Source organism: Pelophylax lessonae, assembly GCF_965119305.1.
Source record: "Pelophylax lessonae genome assembly, chromosome: 13".
NCBI classification, from domain to species: Eukaryota; Metazoa; Chordata; class Amphibia; order Anura; family Ranidae; genus Pelophylax; species Pelophylax lessonae.
The window spans coordinates 114,120,459-114,145,846 of record NC_138780.1 but is presented as its reverse complement, the minus strand read 5'-3'; the positions used below and the strand labels follow the sequence as shown (position 1 = coordinate 114,145,846).

Below are 25,388 nucleotides of genomic sequence, written 5' to 3'. Positions count from 1 at the left end.
TCTATCATCTCTTTTTGCATCTGGAGTATCAGCTTTTCCAGTTCAGCGTTGCTCTTTGAAAGCTGTTGGATGGTTGGGCTACTTGATCTTGTGTCAGCAGTCATTGTCAGGACATCTGGTTCCTGAGGACACTGTAAGACATTGGACTGACACTCTTTCCCTTTCATTGAATTGCTGGGCTGAGTTTTCTTTTGCTTCTGTTCCCTTTCCATCTCCATATTAGTGGCTTCATTTGTTTTCTCTATGAGCACCTCATCTGGAATTGACAGATCATCTAAATACTGCTTTAACTGGAACTTGATGTGGTCACTTCTCAGTCCAGTACCCACTGACCTTAGGAATTTCTTTTGTATCAGCTCAGCGCTGAAGTGTTCATCCGAACCTTCTCCTTGTGAGACAAACAACAGGCGGTCCTTCAATTCGATAGCTCTGAACAGGAAATTTTGAGGAGTTTCCTTACTATTCTGTGAGATGTTTATCAGTTGTTGGTACAGTTCGGAGGCATTTTCCTCCTTGTAATGGCTTTTTAGGATTCTCCTAAGTTGCACTAGGGTCAGTCCATTCTTCATTTCCAGCATACCTCTGAGACTTAGGCCGGGACTAATGGCTTTTACCACAGCTTCCACAATCTCGGACTCAGGATACCCTTTTTGTAGTCCCATGTCGATCTGGTGCATAAGGTTTGTATAGGACAACTTGTCTTTCTGTTCCTTTTCACCTATCTGACCAGCAATCTTAAAGTCCTTCCTGATTGTCACCTCTGGCAAGTTACCATGGTGAAGTCTCTGAGTAACTGGTATAGGTTCTTGTTTTGAATGGCTGTCATTTGAGTCCTGGCTTTTAGTACTCAGCTCTTTTATCTGATCCTCGATCATTCTGGACGTTTCCTGGAACTTCTCCTGCATAGTGTGGTATTGCAGTTTCAGATTGGCTAATTGCTGTTCCGGTTGGGGGTCTTTCTCACTGGTGTTTGATACTTCAGCATTGTCTCTCTTCTTCTCTAGCTCACTGACGAATCTCTTAGTTGCTTGGAGAAATTGTGTCACCGCTTCTTCACTTTCAGTCTCGACCAGTTCATCTATCACCTCATTGACTATCCGCATGTAGTGGCGCCGGGTTTTTCCTGTTGCCATATTTGCTTCGGAGGCCTTGATAAACTGGCAAGTCTCTATGAGATCACTGACTGTCATGTGAATCAGATGTCCACTGATTTCGTCTTGCAACTTTTCTATATCCATCTGTGTGCGCTTCCCGTGCAGCAACGGTTAATACCTTTAATCTTCTCTCAGCTTCGCCACGGACAGCGTAACCACTCTCTTCCACTTCCGTGACCTTTGCGTTTTCTTCACCCGGTCCCTGTTCGGGCGCCAATTTTGTTGCACATATGCTGAAAGTATGGTCAATAATTCCAATGTGCGAAGGGATCGGACCGGGTGAAATCAGAATTATTTTTATTGAGAAGTTTCTGCAAATACAAGGACATCAGTGAGGTGACTTTTTATTCTGAAGGACAGGAACTGCTATTCTGTCCATACATACTACAGTATTACATAACTATATATATATTAATATCAACATTCTGATATACAGGAATAACGTCCTCATAGAAAATAACAACCAATTAAACATGTGCTGAAATGTTGTTACTCCTTCTGCATCACAGGGGTCTCATAAAACAATCTAATATCAGATATAAACACATAACACTATAATAACCCCATTCCTGGTACACTGTAGTCATGTTGCGACAGTGTGACCCACTAACATTTGTGCAGTATGTTATTCAATCACACAGTAGTGACAGGAGCCTTTACTGATCACAGGGATGTAAATTAAATCGACTTTGCCCTGTTTATAACCCTAAATATACTCCTTTTTACCTGCAAATACAAGGACATCAGTGAGGTGACTTTTTATTCTGAAGGACAGGAACTGCTATTCTGTTCCCCCAGGAACAAAACGTCGAACTTTTTAGTTCCTCCCATGCCTTGCTTGCAGTTGTGCTTTGTGCTGCCATCTACTGGTAAATTAATAGAAATGCCATAAAACAGAAATGTACTATTTTTTAATGGGGTACCTGACATCCCTTACACTAACTGATAACATATTCAGTGCAGAGAGCACAGCGAGTTATCAGCTCACAAGATTTCTAGCTGGATCAACAACTATCTTTTTTTTGCACTTGTCGAATAGATTACTAGCACGCTTATCATGGTATATTTAACAGACCAAAAGGAAGAAAATACAATAAAATTATTGTTTACATACACTTTAAGGCTCCATTTACACTTGTGCGACTTGTCATGCAACTTTTGACATCAAAGTTGCATGACAAGTCGATCCCCATGTTTTCCAAAATGAAACCATTGATATATTTGAGACTTAAAGTTGCAGAAACTTCAAAGTAGTTCATGCACTATTTTGGTCCACCTTTCTTGCAACTTGAGGGTCATAGGTTTCAATGTTAATCCTCAAAATTTGCATGAAAGTTGTACCTGAATCTTATACAATGCAACAGTTGTGCAAAAGTTGTCCATTATAACTGGTCAAAACCAAAGTCGTATCCAAGTTGCACCCATCCAAAGTTGCACTCCAAAGTCTGGGAACAGAAAGTGCGAATGTGAAGTCTTAATGGAACCTAACATCTGTCGTAATTTGTTATCGGCAACACAGGGAGTGCATTGATTTCAATGAGTCAGTCACTTGCAATGTAAGAAGAAGCAGTAAAGCACAACCACCAAGCAGCACTGAAATGCAGAAAGATGAGTTTCTAATGAGTAAATGTGGGTGCACCTATGTAAATATACTGTATATATTTACCAATTATACAAACGATACAGTAATAAAACTTTAGTTCTTCATAATTATCTGATTATTTATTGTAAGCTGATCTATTTAACATATTTACAGTTTTTTTTATTTTTTATTACATATTGTGACCAGAGCAGTACAGTGTTACCATAGTGACACTGTACTGCTCTGGGTAGATGAATCTATTTTTCATATTTATTAAAATAAAAAAATGAAAAGATTATACATTCCCTGTTTTCATAGAAATATGATAATTTATTGTAAGGTAATATGTATTATACATATTTACAGTTTTCTTTTCTTTTTTTCTTTTCTTTTTTTTACATATTGTGACCAGAGCAGTACAGTGTTACCATATGGACACTGTACTGCTCTGGGTAGGTGAATCTATTTTTCATATTTATTAAAATAAAAAAAATTTAAAAGATTATACATTCCCTGTAAAACTAAACTGACAGCAATAAAACAGGATTATAATGTTCTAAAGCAGGCTATAACAATAGAGACATTTTTCCTTTTTTTAAATCAGGCAAATGTACTATGATGGGTATTTTGCAATGCTCTGTGCTTGGACACTGCAGAGAATAGTCAAGATCACCATTCCTCTGAAATGATTGTTATGCTGTAACATCAATCTGGACACTAAGATCTAAATAAAATATTTTATTTTGTATACCTGGTGATGTGCTGCACCAACCATTAATTTTGTAGGTGACAAGCTCTCTTTAAATGCTAGCAATTCACAATAAATTTGTATACAGTGTTTGCATTTTTTAGAACAGCACAGGAAGCCAATGTGAAAATATAGGCACTCAGACACTATTTTGGTATCAATCTATATCGCTACATTAATCTAGGTATCCGCATTTGGTGAGCTGCTAAATAAATCAAAGAAGACATTCCAAATCAGCATAATATTTCAATGCATTACTGCATCACGCTCAGCTCAGAAACCAAAGGGAGCCAGAAGCATAGAACAGGAGCATTTTATGGTTTTGTGAGATGAATTTAGCACTTTGGGCCATAATAGGCGAGCCCTTGTATAGATTATATAATATACTGTAAATGATTCTACTCTTGCATTGATGTAAGCATTTTGTGTTGAACATTTCCAATCCTTCCTGCCCACCTTTACCTTATCGGTATTTGTTAGAAGATCACAGAATTTCAGTGACTCTCAATGTGGTTGTCGTATGCTCTTGTTTCATAGCAGTTGATCATAATGAAAAGGGCAAAGAACTGATGTTCAGTTTTGATGAGGTCAAAAACAGGGTTTGCGGTACCGTGATAAATAAAAAGCTGACTGTGATTCTTTATGATTCCCATGGCCGATTTTTACGTACCTGGCAGCCCTGGTTGGATCACTTTGCATCTTCTTCAAAAACGACCCGCTTCTTGAATATTTGATTGCAGGCACCAGGCCTAAAGTTTACCTGATTGGCCGGTGGGAGGTGGAGGGGGATGGGGGTTGTTCTCCTCTCTCTCTCTCCTGATTCCTGTGTGAAAGTGGCCTAATGAAAACAAAGTGGAAAGAAAGGGCAAAGAAGCACATCTGCCTGACCTAACTCCTTTAACCACTTAAGCCCCGGAAGATTTTACCCCCTTCCTGACCAGGGGGTATTTTGCGATTCGGCACTGCGTGACTTTAACGGACAATTGCGCGGTCGTGCGACGCTGTATCTAAACAAATTTGGCGTCCTTTTTTTCCCACAAACAGAGCTTTCTTTTGGTGGTATTTGATCACCTGTGAGATTTTTTTGATCACGCGCTATTAACAAAAAAAGAGCGTAAATTTTGCAAAAATAGCAATATTTTTCACATTTTTTTATATGAAATTCCCCCCAAAAAAAATGTAAAAATCAAAATTTTTTAACATTTTCGGCCAATTTGTTTTATGCTACATATGTTTGGTAAAAAAAATCGCAAAAAGCGTATTTTGATTGGTTTGCGCAAAAGTTATCGCGTTTACTAACAAAGGGAAAGATTTTTGTCATTTTTGTTGTTTTTTTTTAACGCGTAATGGCGGCGATCTGCGATTTTTTTGCAGTACTGCGACATTGCGGCGGACAGATCGGACCCTTGACTGACATTTTTGCCACTTTTGGGGTTACCAGTGACATTTGTACAGTAATCAGTGCTATACATATGCACTGTTACTGTAAAAATACACTGGCAGTGAAGGGGTTAACTTTTTTATAAAGGGAGGGGCTATGTGTGTCCCTAGGGGCGTGCTTTCTACTGTGATTGGCTGTGGCTTCAGATGTATGAAGAGTGATCAACTGTTCTACATAGTAGAACCGTATGATCATCCTTCATACACAGGGGAGAATGACAGGCAGCTTGTTTACACAAGCCGCCTGACTTTCTCCCTCTCCCCCGCCGATCGCAGAGTCACAGGCGGACATCGGGTCCGCCGGTCACACGCGCGGGGTGGTCCGTGACCACGCGGGAGCGGGGAGCGCGCCTCCGGCGGCGCGCGCTCGCTCCCTAGACCCTCACAAGCTAGTGACGTAGCCCTACGTCACTTTGCCTGTGAGGGGCTGACCGCCGACGTAGATAGTCGTGCGGCGGTCGGCAAGTGGTTAAGTGGTTCTAAAGTCTTAAGGTTTTTACCTTAACGCATTCTATGCGTTAAGGTAAAAACCTTCTGTGCCAAATGATCACCCCAAGACCCCCCCCCCCTTCCATACCTACCTGATCCTGATTTTCATCCAGCACTGTATGAGAACAGCTCTCTCTACCTCCTCACTGGGCAGACTGATAGCTGATATCACTCAAATTCTGTGACAAGGGAGCAGGTGGCCGAACAAAGCCACACTGTCTGTGTCTATAGACGCAGACAGGGCAGCTCGGGATTGAGGCTGCATGAGTGCCCCCAAAGAAAGGGGCTTACCATGGTGGGCACTCGCTGAAGACAAGGAGTGGCATCGGCGGGTGGACCCCAGGAGAGGTGGATCAGGGCTGCTTTGTGCAAAACCAAGTATGACATGCTTATTGTTTTAATTGTAACATCCCCTGTGTACAGTAGGTACATTTAGTATTTTATATTTAGAGTATGGGCTCCACAAAACAAGTAACAAAAAAATCACAGCCACCATACACCATACAAGTCAGGCATGTAATAAGTAATAGCAGCCTCAGCCTAACTCAATCCAGGCCACGTTCCTCAACATGTTTCACCCCACCCACGGGGCTTAGTCATGGAGGTAAGACCTTATTACACGCTGCGCTTGAATGGAGTGCAGTGGCTGAGATTTCTACTTGTTCTGTGGATTACATGGAGTCAGGGTAGACTCCTAGCCTGACCTGCACCCTCAGTGGAACACACCGAATGGGGGACGTAGATGCCTGAGTGGAGACCCTAAAGTCAGTTTAGGTTCACAAGGAGTATGGGCTATTTTCTTTCGTTTTGCTGAAGGAAGGTGCCTGTTGTGTTAGTTCAATAAAGACTGCCACACATATAGTATCTTTTCTATACAGTATAATATTTCATAAATGTGTATACTTATGGTGTTATGGTGCAGCCCAATATTTTTCTAGCTTTCTTGCTACCATTCCTTTTGTTATGGTGCAGCTACTGTGCAGGAAATGTTTGTAGATCAGATGTACCTCCAAATGATTGTGATTTCTGCATGATTGGACTTGATGGAGAGACATGCAGCCTCTCTTCTTGTGAAGAGGTTTCTATTTGAGCAGATGAGCATGAGTGCACTTTAGTTGAGAGGATTAGTGCTGTCAGTCTGATTAATACGATAATAAGTGAAAGCAGATTCTTCCTATGGAAACACTCCTGAGAGCTCTCCCTTTGAGGTGAATCATAATTGCAATATATCAATTATTTTTTTTTGCCTCTTCTCTTTCCGCAGCCGATGATTGCCAGCTACTCACGAAAATTCCGAAGGTTAAATGCTTGAGAAACAACCGGAGAGAAGGTGCGATATGGATTTCATTGTGACAGAAACTCCCCCTCGTGTTGTGATTTGTATAAAGATTTCACAATTACTCTGGAGTGGTTGTGAATCCCCAAGATAATGACAAATGTAGTACAAACCATTCCTACATTACATAACTTAACACCGTCTTTCAACTGATGCAGGGTATATTTATAAGGCAGTGAATGTAACTTTTACCAAACATTCATTGGTGGCGAATCAACCACTGTCATGGTAAACACACCAGTAAAATACCCTGGAGTGAATGTTAGGTAAGTGTTAAATTTACTGCTTTAAAAATGCGTCCCTATTTATTTTCCAAGCTCCGGGAGGCAGTGGAGGACAGAAAAGCCAGGCGCGCTATGGTTTATGAGGTCATCGAACACGACTAAACGACTGAACAATAACAATTCATTTTCCTGGAATTGCACTGTGGACCATGATACTGTATGTGTAGACATAGTTACAGAGTTACAGTTAGTCAGGACTCTGTTTCCGCCGATCTCCGCTGAGCAGGCGAATGACAGGTCCGTCTCTGCTTACTTTGCAGAGACAGACCCATCAGAGCCCCGCTCTCCTCTATGGGAGATCAGATGAAAACAGGCCGCCTGTCTGTTTTCACCCGATCCTATCCGATTCGATCCTACAGATGGATGGAAAATAGGATTTTCATCCGTCTAGCTTTCACGGACAGGATTGGATCGGATAGCGGCGGGTGTCAGCGGACATGTCGCCGTTGACATCCGCCGCTCCATAGGGATGCATGGAGCATCAGATCAGGTCCTCCTGAAAAACTGACAGGTGGACCTGATCGGAAAGCCCGTGTGAAAGGGGCCTTAGTCCATCTAGTTCAACCAAATAAAAAAGAAGAAAGTCATACAATCCCATATACACAATTCTATACCTAAAGTTGATTCAGAGGAAGGCGAAAAACTCTAGCAAAGCATGATCCAATTTGCTACAGCAGGGGAACAAATTTCATTCCTGAACCACCGAGAGGCATTCAGATTTTCCCTGGATCAACTTTACCTATAAATGCTAGTACCCTTATATTATGTAGATTTAGGAACGAATCCAGGCCTTTTTTAAAGCAATCTTCTGAGCTGGCCAGAACCACCTCTGGAGGGAGTCTATGCCACATTTTCACAGCTCTTACTGTGAAGAAGCCTTTCCGTATTTGGAGATTAAATCTCTTTTCCTCCTGACGTAAAGAGTGCCCCCTTGTCCTCTGTGATGACCTTAAATTGAATAATTCAACACCAAGTTCACTATGTGGACCCCTATGTATTTATACATGATGATCCTATCCTCCCTAATCCCCGCTTTTCAAGAGAGAATAAATTGAGTTCCTCTAATATTTCCTCATAACTGAGGAAACCATCCAAAGATAGCACCATCAATAAAAGAGAAGTATGGGAATTTTGTTTTAGAATCATACTTACCTAGGTGGATGCAGCATCAGTCCGATGCTGCATCTGTCCCCTGCCAGCTCTAAGGCTGAGAACTCCCAATCGCTTGGTTCTCAGAGTTCCCTGAGCAGAGAGCCGGTGTCTGTCAGTCACCGCTGTCTGCTCTGCCCCTCCAGCGCTCACTGAAGCACTGGGCTGTGGAGGGGGCGGGAGTGGACGTTCAGGCTCTCAAGGGCTCGCTCCCGCCACCCAAGCATGTGGGCAGATCCTGACCAATTGGTTGCGATCTTTCCCGAGCCTGGACCGGCTCTGTAACTTCAGCTGACAGCGGGTCACAAGAGTGCAGAACAAACTACACCCTTGTAATCCACAAAAGTACAGCCAAATGAGCTTTGGTTGTACCTCTCCTTTATGGTATATATCTAAAGAGAATTTTCTACGTTTTGGTTAGACAAATGAAAGATTTGAAAGCAGCAGGCATACTGGTGGAATGCAACTCTATAATTATTCAATTGTTTAATTCTATATAATAAAAATTATTTTTATATTTATTTATTTTTTGACCATAATAATAATAATAATATTATGGGGTTGTTTTTTTTTTTTTGTTTTGTTTTTTTTTGCATCACTGTATGGTTGTGTTCTCCAAAAACTGCATAGTAGAAAAAAACAGGAAATTAAATGGAGGAACCCTATATAGTGTCATGTCTTTGTTTTGTTTTTTTTTCAGACCCCCAAAAATGATAGTAGAATAGTATTAGCTTCCCTGGTTAGGTTGCAGAAACAATGGTATGGTACCCAATCTCTCATCAACCATGAGGCCAATAACTCAATGCAGATTTTCTTTTGTTGGATGGCAGGGCCGCTGATAGGGCAGTACAGCCAGCCCTCCTGTACTGTGCCTGAGCCCCATCAGTTCAAAAGGGGGGCCCAGGCACCTGTTGAGCAGGGGGGCCAGCTGTACTGCCTTACTGCACACACCGATCCTCTTCTGCCTCGCCATGCAGCGCTGACGGCTTTTCCTCCACTGCCTCCCTCCAGCTGCACTGCAGGGGGATCAGTTCTAGCATCTGTGCCCCCTATCCCCCTGCTTCCTGGGCCTCTCCTGTGCACCCCCTTTCCCCAAAGTGTTGCCAGCTTCTTTCCTGTCCTGCGGGCACACAAGGGGATGTTTCAGGGTGGAGGGCCGGGAAAGGGGATGGTAAAAATGTCATATAAAAATAATTTTAGTGTATATTTTGTGAAAATATAATCTGATGCTGAGGCCCCCAGTAAAGGAGGATTTTCCAAATGGAGTGGCTAATTAGAGGAATTTTGGGGTTGATTTACTAAAACTAGATAGTGTAAAATGTGGTGCAGCTGTGTATGCTAGCCAATCAGTTTCTAACTTCAGCCTGTTCAATTAAGCTTTTACAAAAGATAACCTGGACGCTGATTGGTTTCTATACAGAGCTGCACCAGATTTTGCACAGAATAGGTGAAGTTGTCGAAATGCCAGATGAGTATGTCTGTTTCCATAGACAAACACTTCCCCTTTGCTGAAAAGCAATCCTCTGTGTCCCAAAAAGATACCAGTACAATAGTACAAGCACTAGAACCTTCTGCTTCATCTCAACACTATCTCTTTGGTTTTGTCTTTTACCTTATAGGACTGATCAGATCCCGTGTTCGTGGAGCAGAAGCAGCCACTACAGGAATTCTCACGTTTTTGGATAGTCACTGTGAGGTCAACAATGAATGGCTCCAGCCTTTGCTTCAGAGGGTCAAGGAGGTGAGAAAAGTCTTAGTCAAACATCATGCCTTAAAGCGTGACTAAACCCAAAAATAAAAATTTTATATATTGCACCTTACCAATCCTTTAAGTGTTACTAATCCCAGGAGCCTGCATTCATTATATCTGGTCTCCCACAGTACACAGAACATGGAAATTCAATTATTTTAGTGAATATAAATTGCTAAATACTTTTTCTTATCAGCAGTATATTTTAGTCTTGTGATTACTATCAGTGTCTGGCCAAGCACTGGTTAAAGATGGTAGGAGGAGTTTTCATTCTCCTCTGACTGTCCTATAAGGCTGCAAGACCCCCGACCCTCTGCCTGAATAGTGCTGATTGGTTCTGTGCAGATCACATGCACACTCTCTTGCAATACTCTCCAAACTGAGCATGTGCAGAGTGCCCCCAAGGCTCTGTATTAACAGAAGATGGATTGGGGACAGTAAAAGAAGTGGCGGATCAAAGAAGACATGATTAAACAGCCTTTTTACACAATGCAGAGGAATAACCCCTTGAGGTTCCTCAGTGAGTATAAAAAGTATGGTTTTCTTTTTTAGGCTTTTTTTTTTTTTTTTTTTTACCTAATTATTTGGCCAGTAAGTCTGTTATTTTTCAACTTTCTTTCACAGACAAAGCTTTATAGCAGAAGTGGTAAGAGGAGGGTTGAGTCAAATATTTTTGCACTGGCAGTATTAGGCTGCAGTTAGGCTTTAATTTGTTAATCATTTAAAGAGGTTGTAAAGTCAGAAGGTTTTTTATCTTAATGTATTCTTAAGGTATTCTATGCATTAAGATAAAAATCCTTCTGTGTGCTGCAGCCCCTCTCAGCCCCCCCTAATACTTACCTGAGCCCCCTCTCTATCTAGCTATGTCCACAAGTGCCTCAGCCATCTGGGGCTCTCTCTCCTAATTGGCTGAGACACTGCAGCTGCGTCATTTGCTCCCACTGCTGTCAATCAAACTCAGTTAGCCAATCAGGAGATAGAGGGGCAGGGCCAAACTGCTCCTTGTCTGAATGGACACAGCAGGAGGGAGGAGCAAGGAGCTCCAGCCAGGGACACGAAAAGAGGGGGATCCGGGCTGCTCTGTGCAAAACCAACTGCACAGAGGAGGTAAGTATAACGTGTTTGTTATTTTAATAGAAAAAAAAAATGAGACTTTACAATCACTTTAAGTCTATCTAACACTACCCTTCCTAGACAATGCTGCTATCCAATGTTGTCTCTCGCTCCTTCATAGCTAGAGGAACCACCCTCTATCTATGGATTAATTAATGGGTAATAAAAAAAGGAATTAGTCCTAAAAACAGATGTAGCACAATTCCCAGCATAGGTGCTGGCTGTGGGTCCCCCTGGGTCACCGGGTGCAACAAAGGTACCTTTAAATATGTGTCTCCAAGTGTGAACACTGAGACAAGGACTAGTCCAGTATCTTTGGGTTTTTATGTTTATTTAGGAACTTGGATGGAAGAGAGGTACTCCTTCCTGAGGTAGCTGACTGTATACTTTAAATGTACTGCTGAACACTTCAGGGCCCACACTGGCGCCCCCTTTCACTTCCCTATCTTCAGGGCTTTAAGACTTGGCACCCCCTTTCACTGCCACAACTACTGGTTAGCTGGCTCCTGGATCCCCTTGACCTTCTGGAGTGGTCCCCTTTCCTAGGCAGACCCCTGGGCAGATCTTAAGTACTCACAATACTGTTTCTTCTGAAGACTTCTGCCCAGCAGCTCCACTCGGTCAGCAACACTCTGGATCCCTCTCGGCAGCACAGCTCAACCTCTGGTCCCCTTAGGCTGACTGCCTTGAGCACCTTCACTCTCTGACAGGAGGAGAGACTGCCGTCACCTCCTCCTGGGACTGATGCTCCCACCAAAAGACCTCTGTCACATGCTCCCTCAGGATTTATCTCCAATCCCAGGGTGCATTGCAGCAAACCCCGCCCACTGGGACAGTCATAAACTCTGGCATGCTATTGGCTAGGTTTCCTCCACCGTCCAACAAGATCCCTCATTGGATACAGTGGGGAGACTCCCCAGACTAAACAGACAAACCTGGAAACATGTGACAGCTAGCTAACAATTCAGGCCCCTCTGATAAGCAGACAGGGCCACATATGTATTTACCTAACACCTACCTGGGAGGGTGCTACACACAACATCTAAGGATTGGTGCGCTGCAATGTATTCAATCTTTGTTTTTCGATTTAGATACCTTTTTGCTTTCTGCAGATAATATGCACAGTCTGATTTTTTTTTGGATAGTGAAAGATTCATTGATGTCAATGTGGCAGATAGCTTAGTAATGGCTAAGCATCGTTTGAGCCCAGAGGCCATCTAGCTGCCACTGTTATTCGTTTGGAATCAATAAATCTTCACGTGGCAGAACCTGTATCTGCCAGCACCTTTTTCGCTTGTTAGCTGATTGGGACAAACAGCACTGTACAATTTTGCTTATTTCTCACAAGGATTTTTACATGATCAGCCAGTTATTTTTACACTATAAAGAACAAGAGGTGCTAAAATCCTTTCTGCACATGAGCTAAAATAGTGAGTCATCTGTGACGGGGCTGCCAGTATTCAACTAAATTACGTTTTTTTTTGGATCCCTTGTTTTTCTAGGATCACACCCGTGTTGTCAGTCCAATAATTGATGTCATCAGCCTGGATAACTTTGCCTATCTGGCAGCTTCTGCGGACTTAAGGGGAGGTACGTGATGCATGCAAATATTTAAAGAGACAGGCCAACTAAAACTGATATGTCTGTATTTGGCAGTTGGTGTGTCACCCACCAGCACCCTATGTCATACACTCAAGCAAAAATATTTTCCTGTCAAAGTCTCACTCCTACTTTATTCCCCCTAACATAAAACACGTAAAGAATTACTCAAATAGACAGAAAACAGTCAGGACAGGTGGACAGATTTAGGAACTCTAGATCATGCCGCTGAAGTGTCAAGAGATACAAGATGTCATAGTTTGATTCAACGTTCTGCAATTTTCACCCCTGACCCATTAATCACTATATGATATTATGTATACTTCTTACATTTTATCATTTATTTCTGCTTATTCCCATCTGCTTGTGATAGCTTTTCTAGTGCCTGCTGAATAATTAAAGAGTTTATTCATTTATACAAATAGGTTTTGACTGGAGCCTTCATTTTAAATGGGAACAGATTCCGATTGAACAAAAGATGTCTCGTACGGATCCAACCTCCTCAATAAGGTAACAATTGCTTCTTCTCTCATAAGAAACATAGAAGCACTTATTGTAGTCACAAAGATAGGACTGCACCATTCCAAGTCTCAAGTGCGTTCCTTGGGTCCCTCTCTGCACTGGGTGCTGGCTTTGGGAGCTTTTACCACTCAAGCATATATGGAAGATATGAAGAGCAAAGGTTCACTTCCATAATGTTTCACCATAAAATATTATCAAAGCAGTTGGCTTCTGACAGTTCATGACCCGCTAACACATTTTACCCCAACTGAGCTTATTTGTAGACATGACCTTTATGAATAAGCCCAGTCAGGGTGAAACACACCAAAGGGGCATCGCCTAGAAGGGAGACTATGTTCTAAGCCAGGCATGTCCAACCTGCGGCCCGGAACCTCAGGTAATGCGGCCCACTGCCCCCTGACAATTTTTTTTTTTGCTGGGGAGGAAGGAAGTCAGGTCGGGGGCACGGCCACAGCAGCTGCCAACTAACGGTAGGCAGAGGCTGCCTCAGAGGGGAGGGGGGGGGGAGCATGTGCAGTGTTTCTGACTCCTACCACCATGACCACTTTAAATAACTGAAGTGGTCATGGTGGTTAGAGTGTTCCTTTATTATCGCTCAGAAGAAGTAAACCTCTGTATACTGATTCCATTTCATTTGATCATCCTCTAGTTGTGTTAAATTTAGTGCGGGGGGTGTGGCGGCGCGGGAAGGGCGCAGCAGCATTTTATTACTTATATACCTTAACTATAGTATATATTTTATATGCGGCCCGATAAAATTTCTCTACACTCAATGTGGCCCAGAGAAGCCAAAAGGTTGGACACCCATGATCTAAGCCAATTGCTTTGATTAAACTTTATGGTAAGACTTTATAGAAGTGTAGCTTTGTTTCTTGTTTTGCCATATACAAGCATTTATGCCATTATGCTCTTGTGTACTAAGGTTTAAAGGTGGCTTGTTGACTGAACATAACTCACAGATCAATATTTAAAGTGAATATCAAATCTAAAACTTTTTTCTATCTAGTTTTGGACAGAGAAGAAAATAATTACAACTCCAGTCATGTTTACTTCTATCCCGGGCACCTTTAGGGGGGGATTTACTAAAACTGGAGCACTTAGAATTTGGTACAGATGTGCATGGTAGCCAATCAGCTTCTAACTTCGGCTTGTTCAATTAGGCTTTTGGCAATAAACCTGGAAGCTGATTGGTCTCTGTTCAAATCTGCACCAGATTTTGCACTCCTCTAATCTTAGTAAATAACTCCCTTAGGCCCCTTTCACACAAGTGCAGATCGTTTGTCCATTTTTCATCCATCAGTTGATGGATGAAAACTGACATCAGTGCATCACTATGAAAAAACAGATGTGGATGGATGATCCTCCGTTTACATCTGCTTCCTTCAACATCCGTTTTTTTGGAATGGATCAAAGCCCTATTTTTCTTCCATTAAAAAAACAGATCGGACGTTAAAAAAGGATGTAAACGGACAAACGGTCTGTTTTTGCACGAAAAGTTGGCTCTGGGACTCAACTGGTTAGGGACTCTTGCTGGAGGATGTAAAAAACGGATGACAAACTGATGTAAACTTCATGTTTTTTCTTTGACAAAATGTGACTGAACTGATGAAACCAACTGTCTGCTTGTGTGAAAGGGGCCTTAGAGAGATTTCCTTTCTCTTCTGTCTAACTGACAATGGTTTCACCAGACAGGAAATGAAAAATTATCTTTAACAGGGACAGAGGTAGAAAGAAAAATAGTGGAAAGTTACCCTTAGTTCTGGTCTTATAAAACATTGTCAGCAGGACACGAAGGAAGGGGACATTGCTCTTTGGGGGCCTTGCATAGCAGTAAAAACCTGAGGAACTGTAACCCTTTGTCACTCTGTCTAAAACTAGAAAAACATTTTCGTCTTGACATACATTTTAATTTCATTGTCACCACATAGCAATTTAAAGGTGTCACCAACTTGATGATGATTGATGGATGATGACAATTTTCAAAGTGATATTTATTGTTTATACAATTATTAAATGTGTTTTCTGTCAGTCTGCCAGCAACATAATGGATCTGGATACAAACTGATAAGTCTACATTGTTCTTAGCAGATATGATTAATGGTACTATTAAAGTATAATTACCCTTCCATAAAAATAAAAAACAATGGACGGTATAAATTAAATAGGAACTTCATTTCACCCCCTCTCTGGTTTTTGGAACCCCTCTTTATCTGCCAAGGTTATCCACAGTTCACATACTCACCCGCTCAGTAAACCCAGCATATTTAGCTGTGATCCACTGCTCAGGTCCTAGAGCCTGGTTCAGTGCCATCTTTAGAGCATTAAAGGGCCCCGGGCAATGCAGTGCACTGGGGCCCTGCCTAGACAATCACTCACGACAATTAAAATGCAAATTATTGATAAGGCGATATTCATTAGCACAGCAGTACCAGCCTAAAGACAGCTTCCAAGTTCGGTGGTTGGGTCCGTTGAACACACACACACGGACAGGAGTCAGACTCAACTGTCCTGTGTGTGCCTGTTCATATGGAGGCGGACAGGCATTCCTGCAGTTGTGGGCTCCCCCTCCATGGCCCAAGTGGGCTGATAGCAGTGCAGGGCTGACAGGCGCTTGCCACCTGCTATGTTCGGAGACGGGATGCACACGGGAATCAGGACTAATGCTTGGCTGGGGCCGTGTCGCTGGGCAGGTGGGGCCCCCTGGGCAAGTGTGTCAAATCTGTAAGATGGCCCTGGCCTGGTTCCCACATGGGCATCTTGGTTACCCTCTGTCATTGGATGCCAGCTACCTCTTCTAGTTTCAGGCAGCAAGCAAAAAAAAAAAAAAAAGGGGGTTGAAAACAAAAAAAAGAAGAAAAAAAAACAACAATTTATATTGCAGATAGGGCAGGGAGCTACAGTGGATCTGGGGAGTAAGGGCTGCTTCAAGTAGAGCACATGACTAAATTTCACAGTGTACCTTTTATGGAGAAAACTCTAATGAGTATTGATCTACCATTGTTTGTTGTAGTTTTGTATTCTATCCTGAGTTTAGACATGTTTAACTATTTCAAACATGGAATTTTTAATAGGAAATCGTTCACACTAATGGATGAGGAGCAATAAAGCCCCACGGCTGAGCTGCTTTTTTACCACCTCCCAATCACTCCCCCTTGATGTGCAGAGGCAGCGACCGGGGGTGTACACGTGTCATGGCTGCAATGTTTTGTTTTACAGCCATGGCAGAAATAATACCTCCTGTCAAAGGGGCCGCTCTGCAAGCACCTTGCAACCACACGGTTTCAGTATGCAAATGTTCAATGGGTTGTAGGTGGCGAGGAGACAATACAATGTCTCCTCACCGCCTGTCAAATGTTCTTTGGGGAGCACTGTGAACATGCATTGCTCAATGCATATGTAAACTAACACTTAGGGGTTGATTTACTAAAGACTAAAGACAAATAGACTGAGCACTTTGCAAAGTGCAGTTGCTCAAAGACCTAGTAAATGAGGTAAAGATTCCCTTTGCAATGAATACCCAATCACGTGCAAGGAAAATAAAAAAGCAGCATTTTTGCTTGCACATGATTGGATGATGGAAGTCAGCAGAGCTTCTGCTCATTTACTAAGCTCTGGAGCAACTGCTCATGCAGAGTGCAACTGCACAGTGAGTCTATTTGTCTTTAGTAAATCACCCCCTTAATGTACTGTATACCTATTCTTTAGACTTATGTAGAGTACGTTAGCCATACATATATTATAAACAGAAACTATGCTACAATGCTTACCTTAGCAACACTACAAATACAATAAAACTGTATAAATAATAAAAAAAAAAATACACTTTGCAGTGTTAAAATTCATTTTCAGTATTAAAACCATCTCTAAACTATAGAAGCTTTACTGACACAACTCATTGTGTCGGAATATATCGGAATATTCATCAACTGCCTGTAATGTGACAAATAAAATTGTTGCAACTATGTATTGTATCCTCATAAAAAATGAACTGCTCCTTATAAAAAAAAAAAAAAAAGAGTTTTTATAAAATTCTGCACAGCTGCTTACAAAGGAGAACATTCATACATCCAATATGTCATTCCATCTGTAAACACACATTTTTAAGTATTTTTAGGTATTAATCCATCCAGAAGCCAAAATAATCAAAGGCAATCACTGCATATTGAACAATTCTAGCAGGTTGTACTTATTACTGCACTGTCAATACACAACAATGGAGAAAACTGTTTACCATCTCCTGTGCTTTGAAGAAATCTCCTGCAATCATCTGTACAATGTTCGCGGTCTGATTTTCTTCCTATGTGTCACAATAACTATTAATGGATAACAGGCATCTAGGACACTGGTCATTTTCTTTTCCATATTATAAATATATTTCCACTTTTTTCTGTGCCATGAATGATGTATAGGCTTGTTTAGAAGCCACTTAGGTGGAAAATGCACATATGGCTTCAGGAATTACAAGTTTTTTATTTTATTTCTTCTTTTGGAATTACTAATTTGTGAATCTGGGCAGTGTGGATCCTCGCAAAATTGTAGGATATTAGGAAGAATGAGAGTGGCCATACATTTCCCAGTAAATGAGTAAATGAAAATAATGTAACACCTTAAAGCCCAACTTCGGTCAAAAATGTTTGTTTTCCGATGCAGTGTGCCCACTGAACAGAGGAGTGAACACAGAGCCTTTACTTACTTGATCCTTCAAACCTCCATAAAAGGGCACTCCCCCACATCCAGAGGTAGACATTTCCTGACATTTTCATGTCCAGGACCGGTCTATGGCGTGATGATGTCAGGAGCATTCCATTGCACAATCAGGGACAGGTCTTGTGCTGGGAGGATTGGAGGATTAGGTGAGTATATCTCGGCTCTCGAATCCCTAGACAAAACTAAGTAGTTGACTCATGCAGTGCAGGCACAGCCCCACTGCATGGGAAAAAAAACATTATCCAGAGTTCAGCTTTAAGGCATCATTTTGATAATGGTTCTGTATGGTATAACAAGAGAGTAGTGTTTGGAAGTTTAAAGTGGTTGTAAAGTCTCAAGGTTTTTCACCTTAACGCATTCTATGCATTAAGGTGAAAAACCTTCTTTGTTGCTGCTACCCCCAGACCCCCTTTTTTCTTACCTGAGCCTGATCAAGCAATAAGCACGATCCCAGCGGCTCCAGCCACTGTCTCTTTCCTCATTGGACAGATTGATAGCATCAGGACCCATTGGCAGTGACACTGGAGTGGGTGGGAGCGTGGTCAAGTCCCGTTGTCTGTGTCAAGCCCCTTTCTATGGGGGCACCCAATAAAGGGGAGGGGCCAGGAGCACCGGCGGGGTAAAGAAGAGGAGAAATGGGGCTGCTCTGTGCACAAAGCAGGTAGGTATAAGCATGTTTGTTATTTTTATTACAAAAAAAAATCCTTTACAACACCTTTAAGAGAATAATATAGGTAACTGCCTAAATAAGCAAACAGGGAGTGACTGTAACTTTCAGTTTGCTAAACTTGTGCAAAGTTAGAAGCAGTACAGGTTCAGGATGGAAAAAGCATATATACACTGCAGAATAATGATTATAAAAGCTACACAAACATGGAATCTTCACAGCAATTTCTCTGTAACTCATGGTCTCTATTAGGCTCTATAACAGAGAGTCAAACTAAAAATCACTACTTTAGTATCACAAACAGCTACTTGTGATTATCCTCATAAAAAGTGCTACTCACAGTGAAGTCCAGGGTACCTCTGGTAACACAGGTGAACAGCTGGAGGGATCCAATATCCAAGTACAGAGTGCCATCCCTCTGGAACTGGACTACCCTGGTAGCAAATGAGAAGGCTCTCCCCACAGTAGCTGGGTTGTCCAGAGGAGCTGTGTGCTTTTAGGCTCCAGCCTGGCTAGTTTTCAGAGTGGAGGGCCTCTGTCTCATTTGCCTAACTACCTCTGCCTCACCAGGTGTGGCCTGTATGAGCTGTTGAGGGAGGAACGTTGGAAAATTAATATTCCTCAAGAATTAGCAGTTCTCTTACCTTCTGTCTTTCTTCAGATGAGAGCTGTCAATCTACATCCAGTCATCTAAAGCAGTGGTCCTCAACCCTGGTCCTCGGGGCCCACTAACAGGCCAGGTTTGCAAGATAACTAAATTACATCACAGGTGATCTCATTTGCTGCTCAGTGATTGCAGTATTCTAGTCTGCATCTCCCCAAGGTAATACTTAAAACCTGGCATGTTAGTGGGCCCTGAGGACCGGAGTTGAGGACCACTGATCTAAAGTGCTCAATATTGTCACATGTTTTGTAGTTGATTATACTGTTAGTAAGGGAAAACTCAAATGTTGGTTGTGGTTTTCCAGACAGGTATCTACTATTTTGCCAGCCAACTGCCCTTCACACTTGCAACTTCACTGAGAGCACTTGAGCAAAAGTAATTGGCAGGCTTACTAAAATTTATTTAAATCGATTAAATGGAATATACTTATCTAGAATGGTGTTGATTTACTAAAACTGGAGAGTGCAAAATCTGGTGGAGTTCTACATAGAAACCAATCTGGTTCCAGGTTCTTTGTCAAAGCTTAATTGAACAAGCTGAAGTTAGAATAGGATTGGCTACTATGCACTGCTGCACCAGATTTTGCACTCTCTAGTTTTAGTGAATCAACCCCAATGTTTATTTCGTTACCTATACATGCTACTATCACTGTAAGAAATGTTTGAACGATATTTGGAATTTAAGTCAGTCAATCTTTGGTCAACAATAGAATATCAACAATAGAAGGTTTCCGACCTATGTTCTAGTACAGGCGATGTCCCACCACCCCACCCCCATGCACCTGACCACATCATCCCTACAGCTCTTTTGAATCATTTCAGGAAGTGAACTCTCTCAAGATGTCTTCCAGTAACTGGAAATGCAAGCCTGCTTCTGTTCACTTGTTACTATTGTATCTAAAAATAATTTAAGTTCCAATTCCAGTGGCTATTTAAACAGAGTCTGCTGCTTAATTGGACATCGTTCTATATGATATAAGATATATTCTATACTATAAGATGGGAAAATAAGGTCACTTATATATATTTGTACATATTCTTATTAGACATGGTACCTCCTGCTGCTTCCAGAACACCCTTTATAATACGGTACAACTAATGTGGTGGCCTTCTCTGATTTACACATCTCATCATATATCTCTTGCTTTTACTATCATTTGTTCCTTTTACCACTATAGCTTAGCATGTATCCGCATTATTTGCCATTTGCTTCTGCATAAAGCTGCCTAAATGGTTAATTGACCTTTACCAAAAAATTGCTATGTAGATAAGGGATGTCTGTAGATAAAAAACAAACTGTGCAGCTTTGACCAAATAATGCACTAGCTATAGATGTAGGCTATATACAAATGTACCTCCTGAAGCCTGACTGGAAAACTTCCAGGACATTGCTAAGGATATTGCTAAGAGAAGCTCAGTGTTTCTGCTCACCTTCACCATCACAGGAGCAAGCTCTTTCTCTAGATCGAACACCCTCACGTTCACTTTCTTTCCCCTGATGCAGTCCTGCTGAGCTTAGCTTTTAAAGCCTCACTCCTATGATGGTGAAGGTAAACAGTAAGCACGAGGCTTCTCTTAGCAACATCCTTAGCAATACCGTAGGAGTTTTCCAGTCAGGCTTCAGGAGGTATTTACTGGCTTAATTTACTGGCCTACACCTACCTATTGCAAGGACGTTATTCAACTTTGGTCAGAGCTGCACACCTTGTTTTTATCGACAGATGCCCCTTTTCTGTATAGGCTTTTTTTTTGGTAATGGTTTAATTAATCCCTTACGTTTGAGCACCAATGCACTATAAAACACTCAATTGTTTTGTTTTCTGGGGTGGTGACAAAATAGGATGATGGAAAGAAGTCTTTCATCTAGAGTTGGTAGGAGAACCCTCTTCCAAAACAAGTATTAACTGTATTTCTCCACTGACTTTCTGAAGCCTACAGAATTTTCAATAGGAAAACAATACTTGACATCATATTCTGCAATAGTTTGCTGGTTTGTTAATTGTTCTATTATACAGCACAAGGTCTCACAGGACATCTAAATGTATGGTGCTTGGGGGTTGATGTACAAAAGGCAAGAGAAATTTCCCCAGAGCTTAGTGAATGAGCTGAAGCTCTGATGACTTCCATCGTCCAATCATGTGCAAGTAAAAATGCTGTTTTTATATTTTCCTTATATGTGATTGGGTATTCCTTGCAAAGTGGCTTTTCATCAGATTGATAAAGCTCTGCAGAAGATTATCTTGCAATGTGCAACTTCCCTTGCAAAGTGAACAGCCTGTTTGCCTTTTGGTAAATCATCCCCATGTGTGTCACAGACAATTGAAGTGTCGTATGTATCATACATTTAAAGAGTTCAGAAATCACTAGTCTTGAGTGAAGACAAGATAAGTATTTTTAATGCATTAGGACTTGTAGATCGAGAACATAAACGATGAATTGTTTCGGTCCTAATATAAATTCGGACGAATCATTGGTTATGTGGAGATTCGGATGTATTCGAATCTCCAAATGAAATAGTAACGAATTTTGTTCAAATTCTCTTGGTTTTGTTTCGGATTTTAGTTTTCTATCAAATTCAACATTTTCAGAACAATTCAAATCGGTTGAATTTGAGTGAGCAATGATTTGAATTCTATTTTAAGAATATGGTTGCTAAGGAGCAGGCTGGCAAGCAGGCTGCCACATCCTTAACCACCTTAGCGGTAATCCCGAGCGTGACTCGGGGTTGATTTTTCATTGCAGGATCGGTAACCCCGAGTCACGCTCGGGGTGGATTGCAGAGAGCGCAGCGGAGCTTCTCTTACCTTCTCCTGGCGATCCAGCGATGATCTCTCATTGCTGCGACCGCCAGCCGAGAGTCCCGCCGCTCCTCCGTCCCTCCGTCGGTGTGATCACTTCCTAGTTCCGTTCCCTGCAGCAGCAATGCTGCATGGGAGCGGAACTAGGGAGGGAAATTCAAAAAAAAAAAAAAAAAAACGTTGCACAAAACACACTTTATATTATATTATATTATATATATATATATATATATATATATATATATATATATATGCATATATATATATATATATGTATATATATATATATATATATATATATATATATATATATACATATATATATATATATATATGCATATATATATATATATATATATATATATATGTATATATATATATATATATATATATATATACATATATATATATATATATGCATATATATATATATATGCATATATATATATACACCGGTATATATATATATATATATATATATGCGTATATATATATATATATATATATATATATATGTATATATATATATATATATATATATATATATATATGCATATATATATATATATATATATATATATATATAATATGCACACACACACACATATATATATATATATATATATATATATATATATATATATATATATATATATATATAAAATTATATTATTGATTCAATTATAATTCATGCGTTATATATTATATATATATATATATATATATGTGTGTGTATATATATATATATACACACACACATATATCTATATATAATATATAATGCATGAATTATAATCTAATCAATAATATAATTTTATTATATATATTATATATTAAATAATAAAATAATATTATTGATTCGATTATAATTCCTGCGTTTGTGTTTCAAATTTATCACATCTGGGATGTCTACTAGAGTCTTGTTTTGGTCAGGTTTAAGTCAGTAATTACTAAGAATTGTAGGCCTATAATACATAACGCCAAATTTCCATGAAAAGAATTGTACCGCTTTTGGTATGTAATTCCAGACATAATCATACCGCCAGGGAGGTTAACAACTGATGACTCATCAGCTGTCAGCAGGTTCTCGGCTGACAGCTGAATGTAAACAGAACAATTGCCGGTAATTAAAAAATGAGAAAAAAAACTGTGTGGGGGCCCCCCCAATCCATACCAGGCCCTTTGGATCTGGTATGGATTTTAGGGGAACCCCACACCAAACTTTTTTTTAAATAAAGGCATGGGATGCCCCTCAAAAAATCCATACCAACCAGACCCATGCCTCCGAGCATGCAGGCCAAGAATAGGGGGGGGGGGTGTGAGTGAGCACCCATCCCCCTCCTGAACCATACCAGGCCACATGTTCTCAACTTGGGGGGGGGGGGGTGCTTTGGAGCAGGAGGGCCTTCCCCCCCAAAGCACCATGCACGCAAAGGGAGGCTACTGTGCTTAACCATTAATTATGTTTGCAAGATTGACAACATCTTTGAGTTTGAACACTCTTTGTCTCCCTACTTCTAATACTAAGGCTCTACTTCTATTTTGCTACTAGGACGCCTGTAATCGCCGGTGGTATTTTTGTAATGGACAAATCCTGGTTTAACCAGCTGGGAAAATATGATACTCAAATGGACATCTGGGGAGGAGAGAACTTTGGTAAGTCCATAACCTGATAAAGTTACTGTAAATCCATCTAACCTTCTGAAATTATCATCTTTATATTGTAGCATGAGGGCCGTTTATGTCTGATGTCTTCACTTTAATCCATAAGAGAGGGAACAAAAGATCCAGTGGGTACAGTGAGAGTAGGTGTGAAGTTGCTTGGCAGCAGAAAAGAGTTTGTACAGCCCAGTATCTTTGAGAGCCATATCGGTGTAGGCGTAAACAGATCACTACTGAACTCAGCCTTGTAATAAAGTGACATAACCGATTTATTTTTATCCTCTGATGCTTTCATACATGAACATACCACAAGGCAACATTTTTAAGTTGGAATATAAATTACCGGTATGTAGGACAGATTTCGATATCTGTTGAATCTTTGGACTTTCTCACAATTGACATGAAGAACATGTTTTTAATTCTCTATTTATCATCTTTAATAGGTCTAAATTATTGTAAACTGAATCATTCTAAATCTTAAACTTCTTTGTTTTGGATAAAAGGGGGAAGGTTTAGAACTTCTACCATGTTGGACTGATATCTCAAGAGTATAGGATCCTAGGTAAATTTAGTCTGGTTCCTCTGTAGCCAGTGGAGCAGTGGTTGACTGCTTTAGCCTGCTCAGTGTTTAATAGACTTCTTGTCTGATTATTTCCCCCTGCATTCTATAGGACCCTAGAATCACTCTCTAAGGGGAGGCAGTAGGACAGTCAGAATAATGATGGGGACCCAGTTAATCCCTGGGAAGGTGTTCCCAGTAGGTGGTTAGAGAGGCCATAAATAGTCTGAGGCCTAGAGTAAAAGTTATTTGGTCCTGGGATCCAGTCCTGCAGGAGGAGTCCCCAGCCTGAGGGGGGCTCTGCCTCTATAGATAGTTTGCTGGAACATTGCCATATGCTCAAGAAGGTCCCAGCTGTAGCATATCTGGGGGGTAGCAAGATTTTTGAGATCTAGGTCTTGATAGCTCACATAGGAGTGCCCGGTGGAAGTTGGAAGCAGGTGTCTAGCTATCCGGTTGCATTTTATGCCTTGTATCTCCCTTACTGAACAGTGCCCAGTGGGTATCAGAAGAAGGAAGCCGGTGATCCTGTAGCATTGTGAGTACTGACCTGAACTCAGAGCCCTAGTGACTGTAGTGTTGATTTACTAAAACTGGAGAGTGCAAAATCTGGTGCCGCTTTGCATGGTAGCCAATGAGCTTCTAACTTCAGCTTGTTCAGTTAAGCTTTGACAAAAAACCTGGTTAGCTGATTGGTTTCCATGCATAGCTGCACTAAATTTTTCACTGCTCAAAGACAGTGCCATCTTAAGAGCATTATAGGCCCCTGGGCAATGCAGTGCACTGGGCCCCTGCCTACACAATCACCCACGAGAACAAAAATGTAAATTATCGATCAGGCGATATTTATTGGTACAGCAGTGCCAGGCTAAAGACGGCTTCCAAGTTCGGCGGCTGGGTCCTGTGAAAACACACACGGACGGGAGTCAGACTCGACTGTCCTGTGTGTGCCTGTTTACGTGAAGGTGGACAGGCATTCCTGCAGTTGTGGGCTCCCCCTCCACCGCCCCAAGTGGCCTGACAGCAGCGCAGGGCCGACAGGCGCTTGCAACCTGCTAAGTTCAGCGGTAGGATGCACAAGGGAATCAGGACTACTGCTTGGCTGGAGCTGGGTCGCTAGGCAGGTGGGGCCCCCTGGGCACGTGGGGCCCCCGGGCAACTGCCCA

The 25,388-nt window shown here is 41.3% G+C and overlaps 1 protein-coding gene across 1 annotated transcript in view; it reads left to right on the top strand.

The window, feature by feature from the left end:
- Positions 1-25,388, top strand: part of GALNT16 (polypeptide N-acetylgalactosaminyltransferase 16) — a 248,253-nt gene that overhangs the window by 176,937 nt on the left and 45,928 nt on the right. Inside the window, exons 5-9 of the mRNA XM_082275418.1 lie at positions 6,678-6,743; positions 9,802-9,923; positions 12,548-12,635; positions 13,070-13,154; positions 23,554-23,657. Of these exons, the coding sequence (XP_082131544.1) occupies positions 6,678-6,743; positions 9,802-9,923; positions 12,548-12,635; positions 13,070-13,154; positions 23,554-23,657 (465 nt within the window). The remainder of the gene's footprint in view (positions 1-6,677; positions 6,744-9,801; positions 9,924-12,547; positions 12,636-13,069; positions 13,155-23,553; positions 23,658-25,388) is intronic.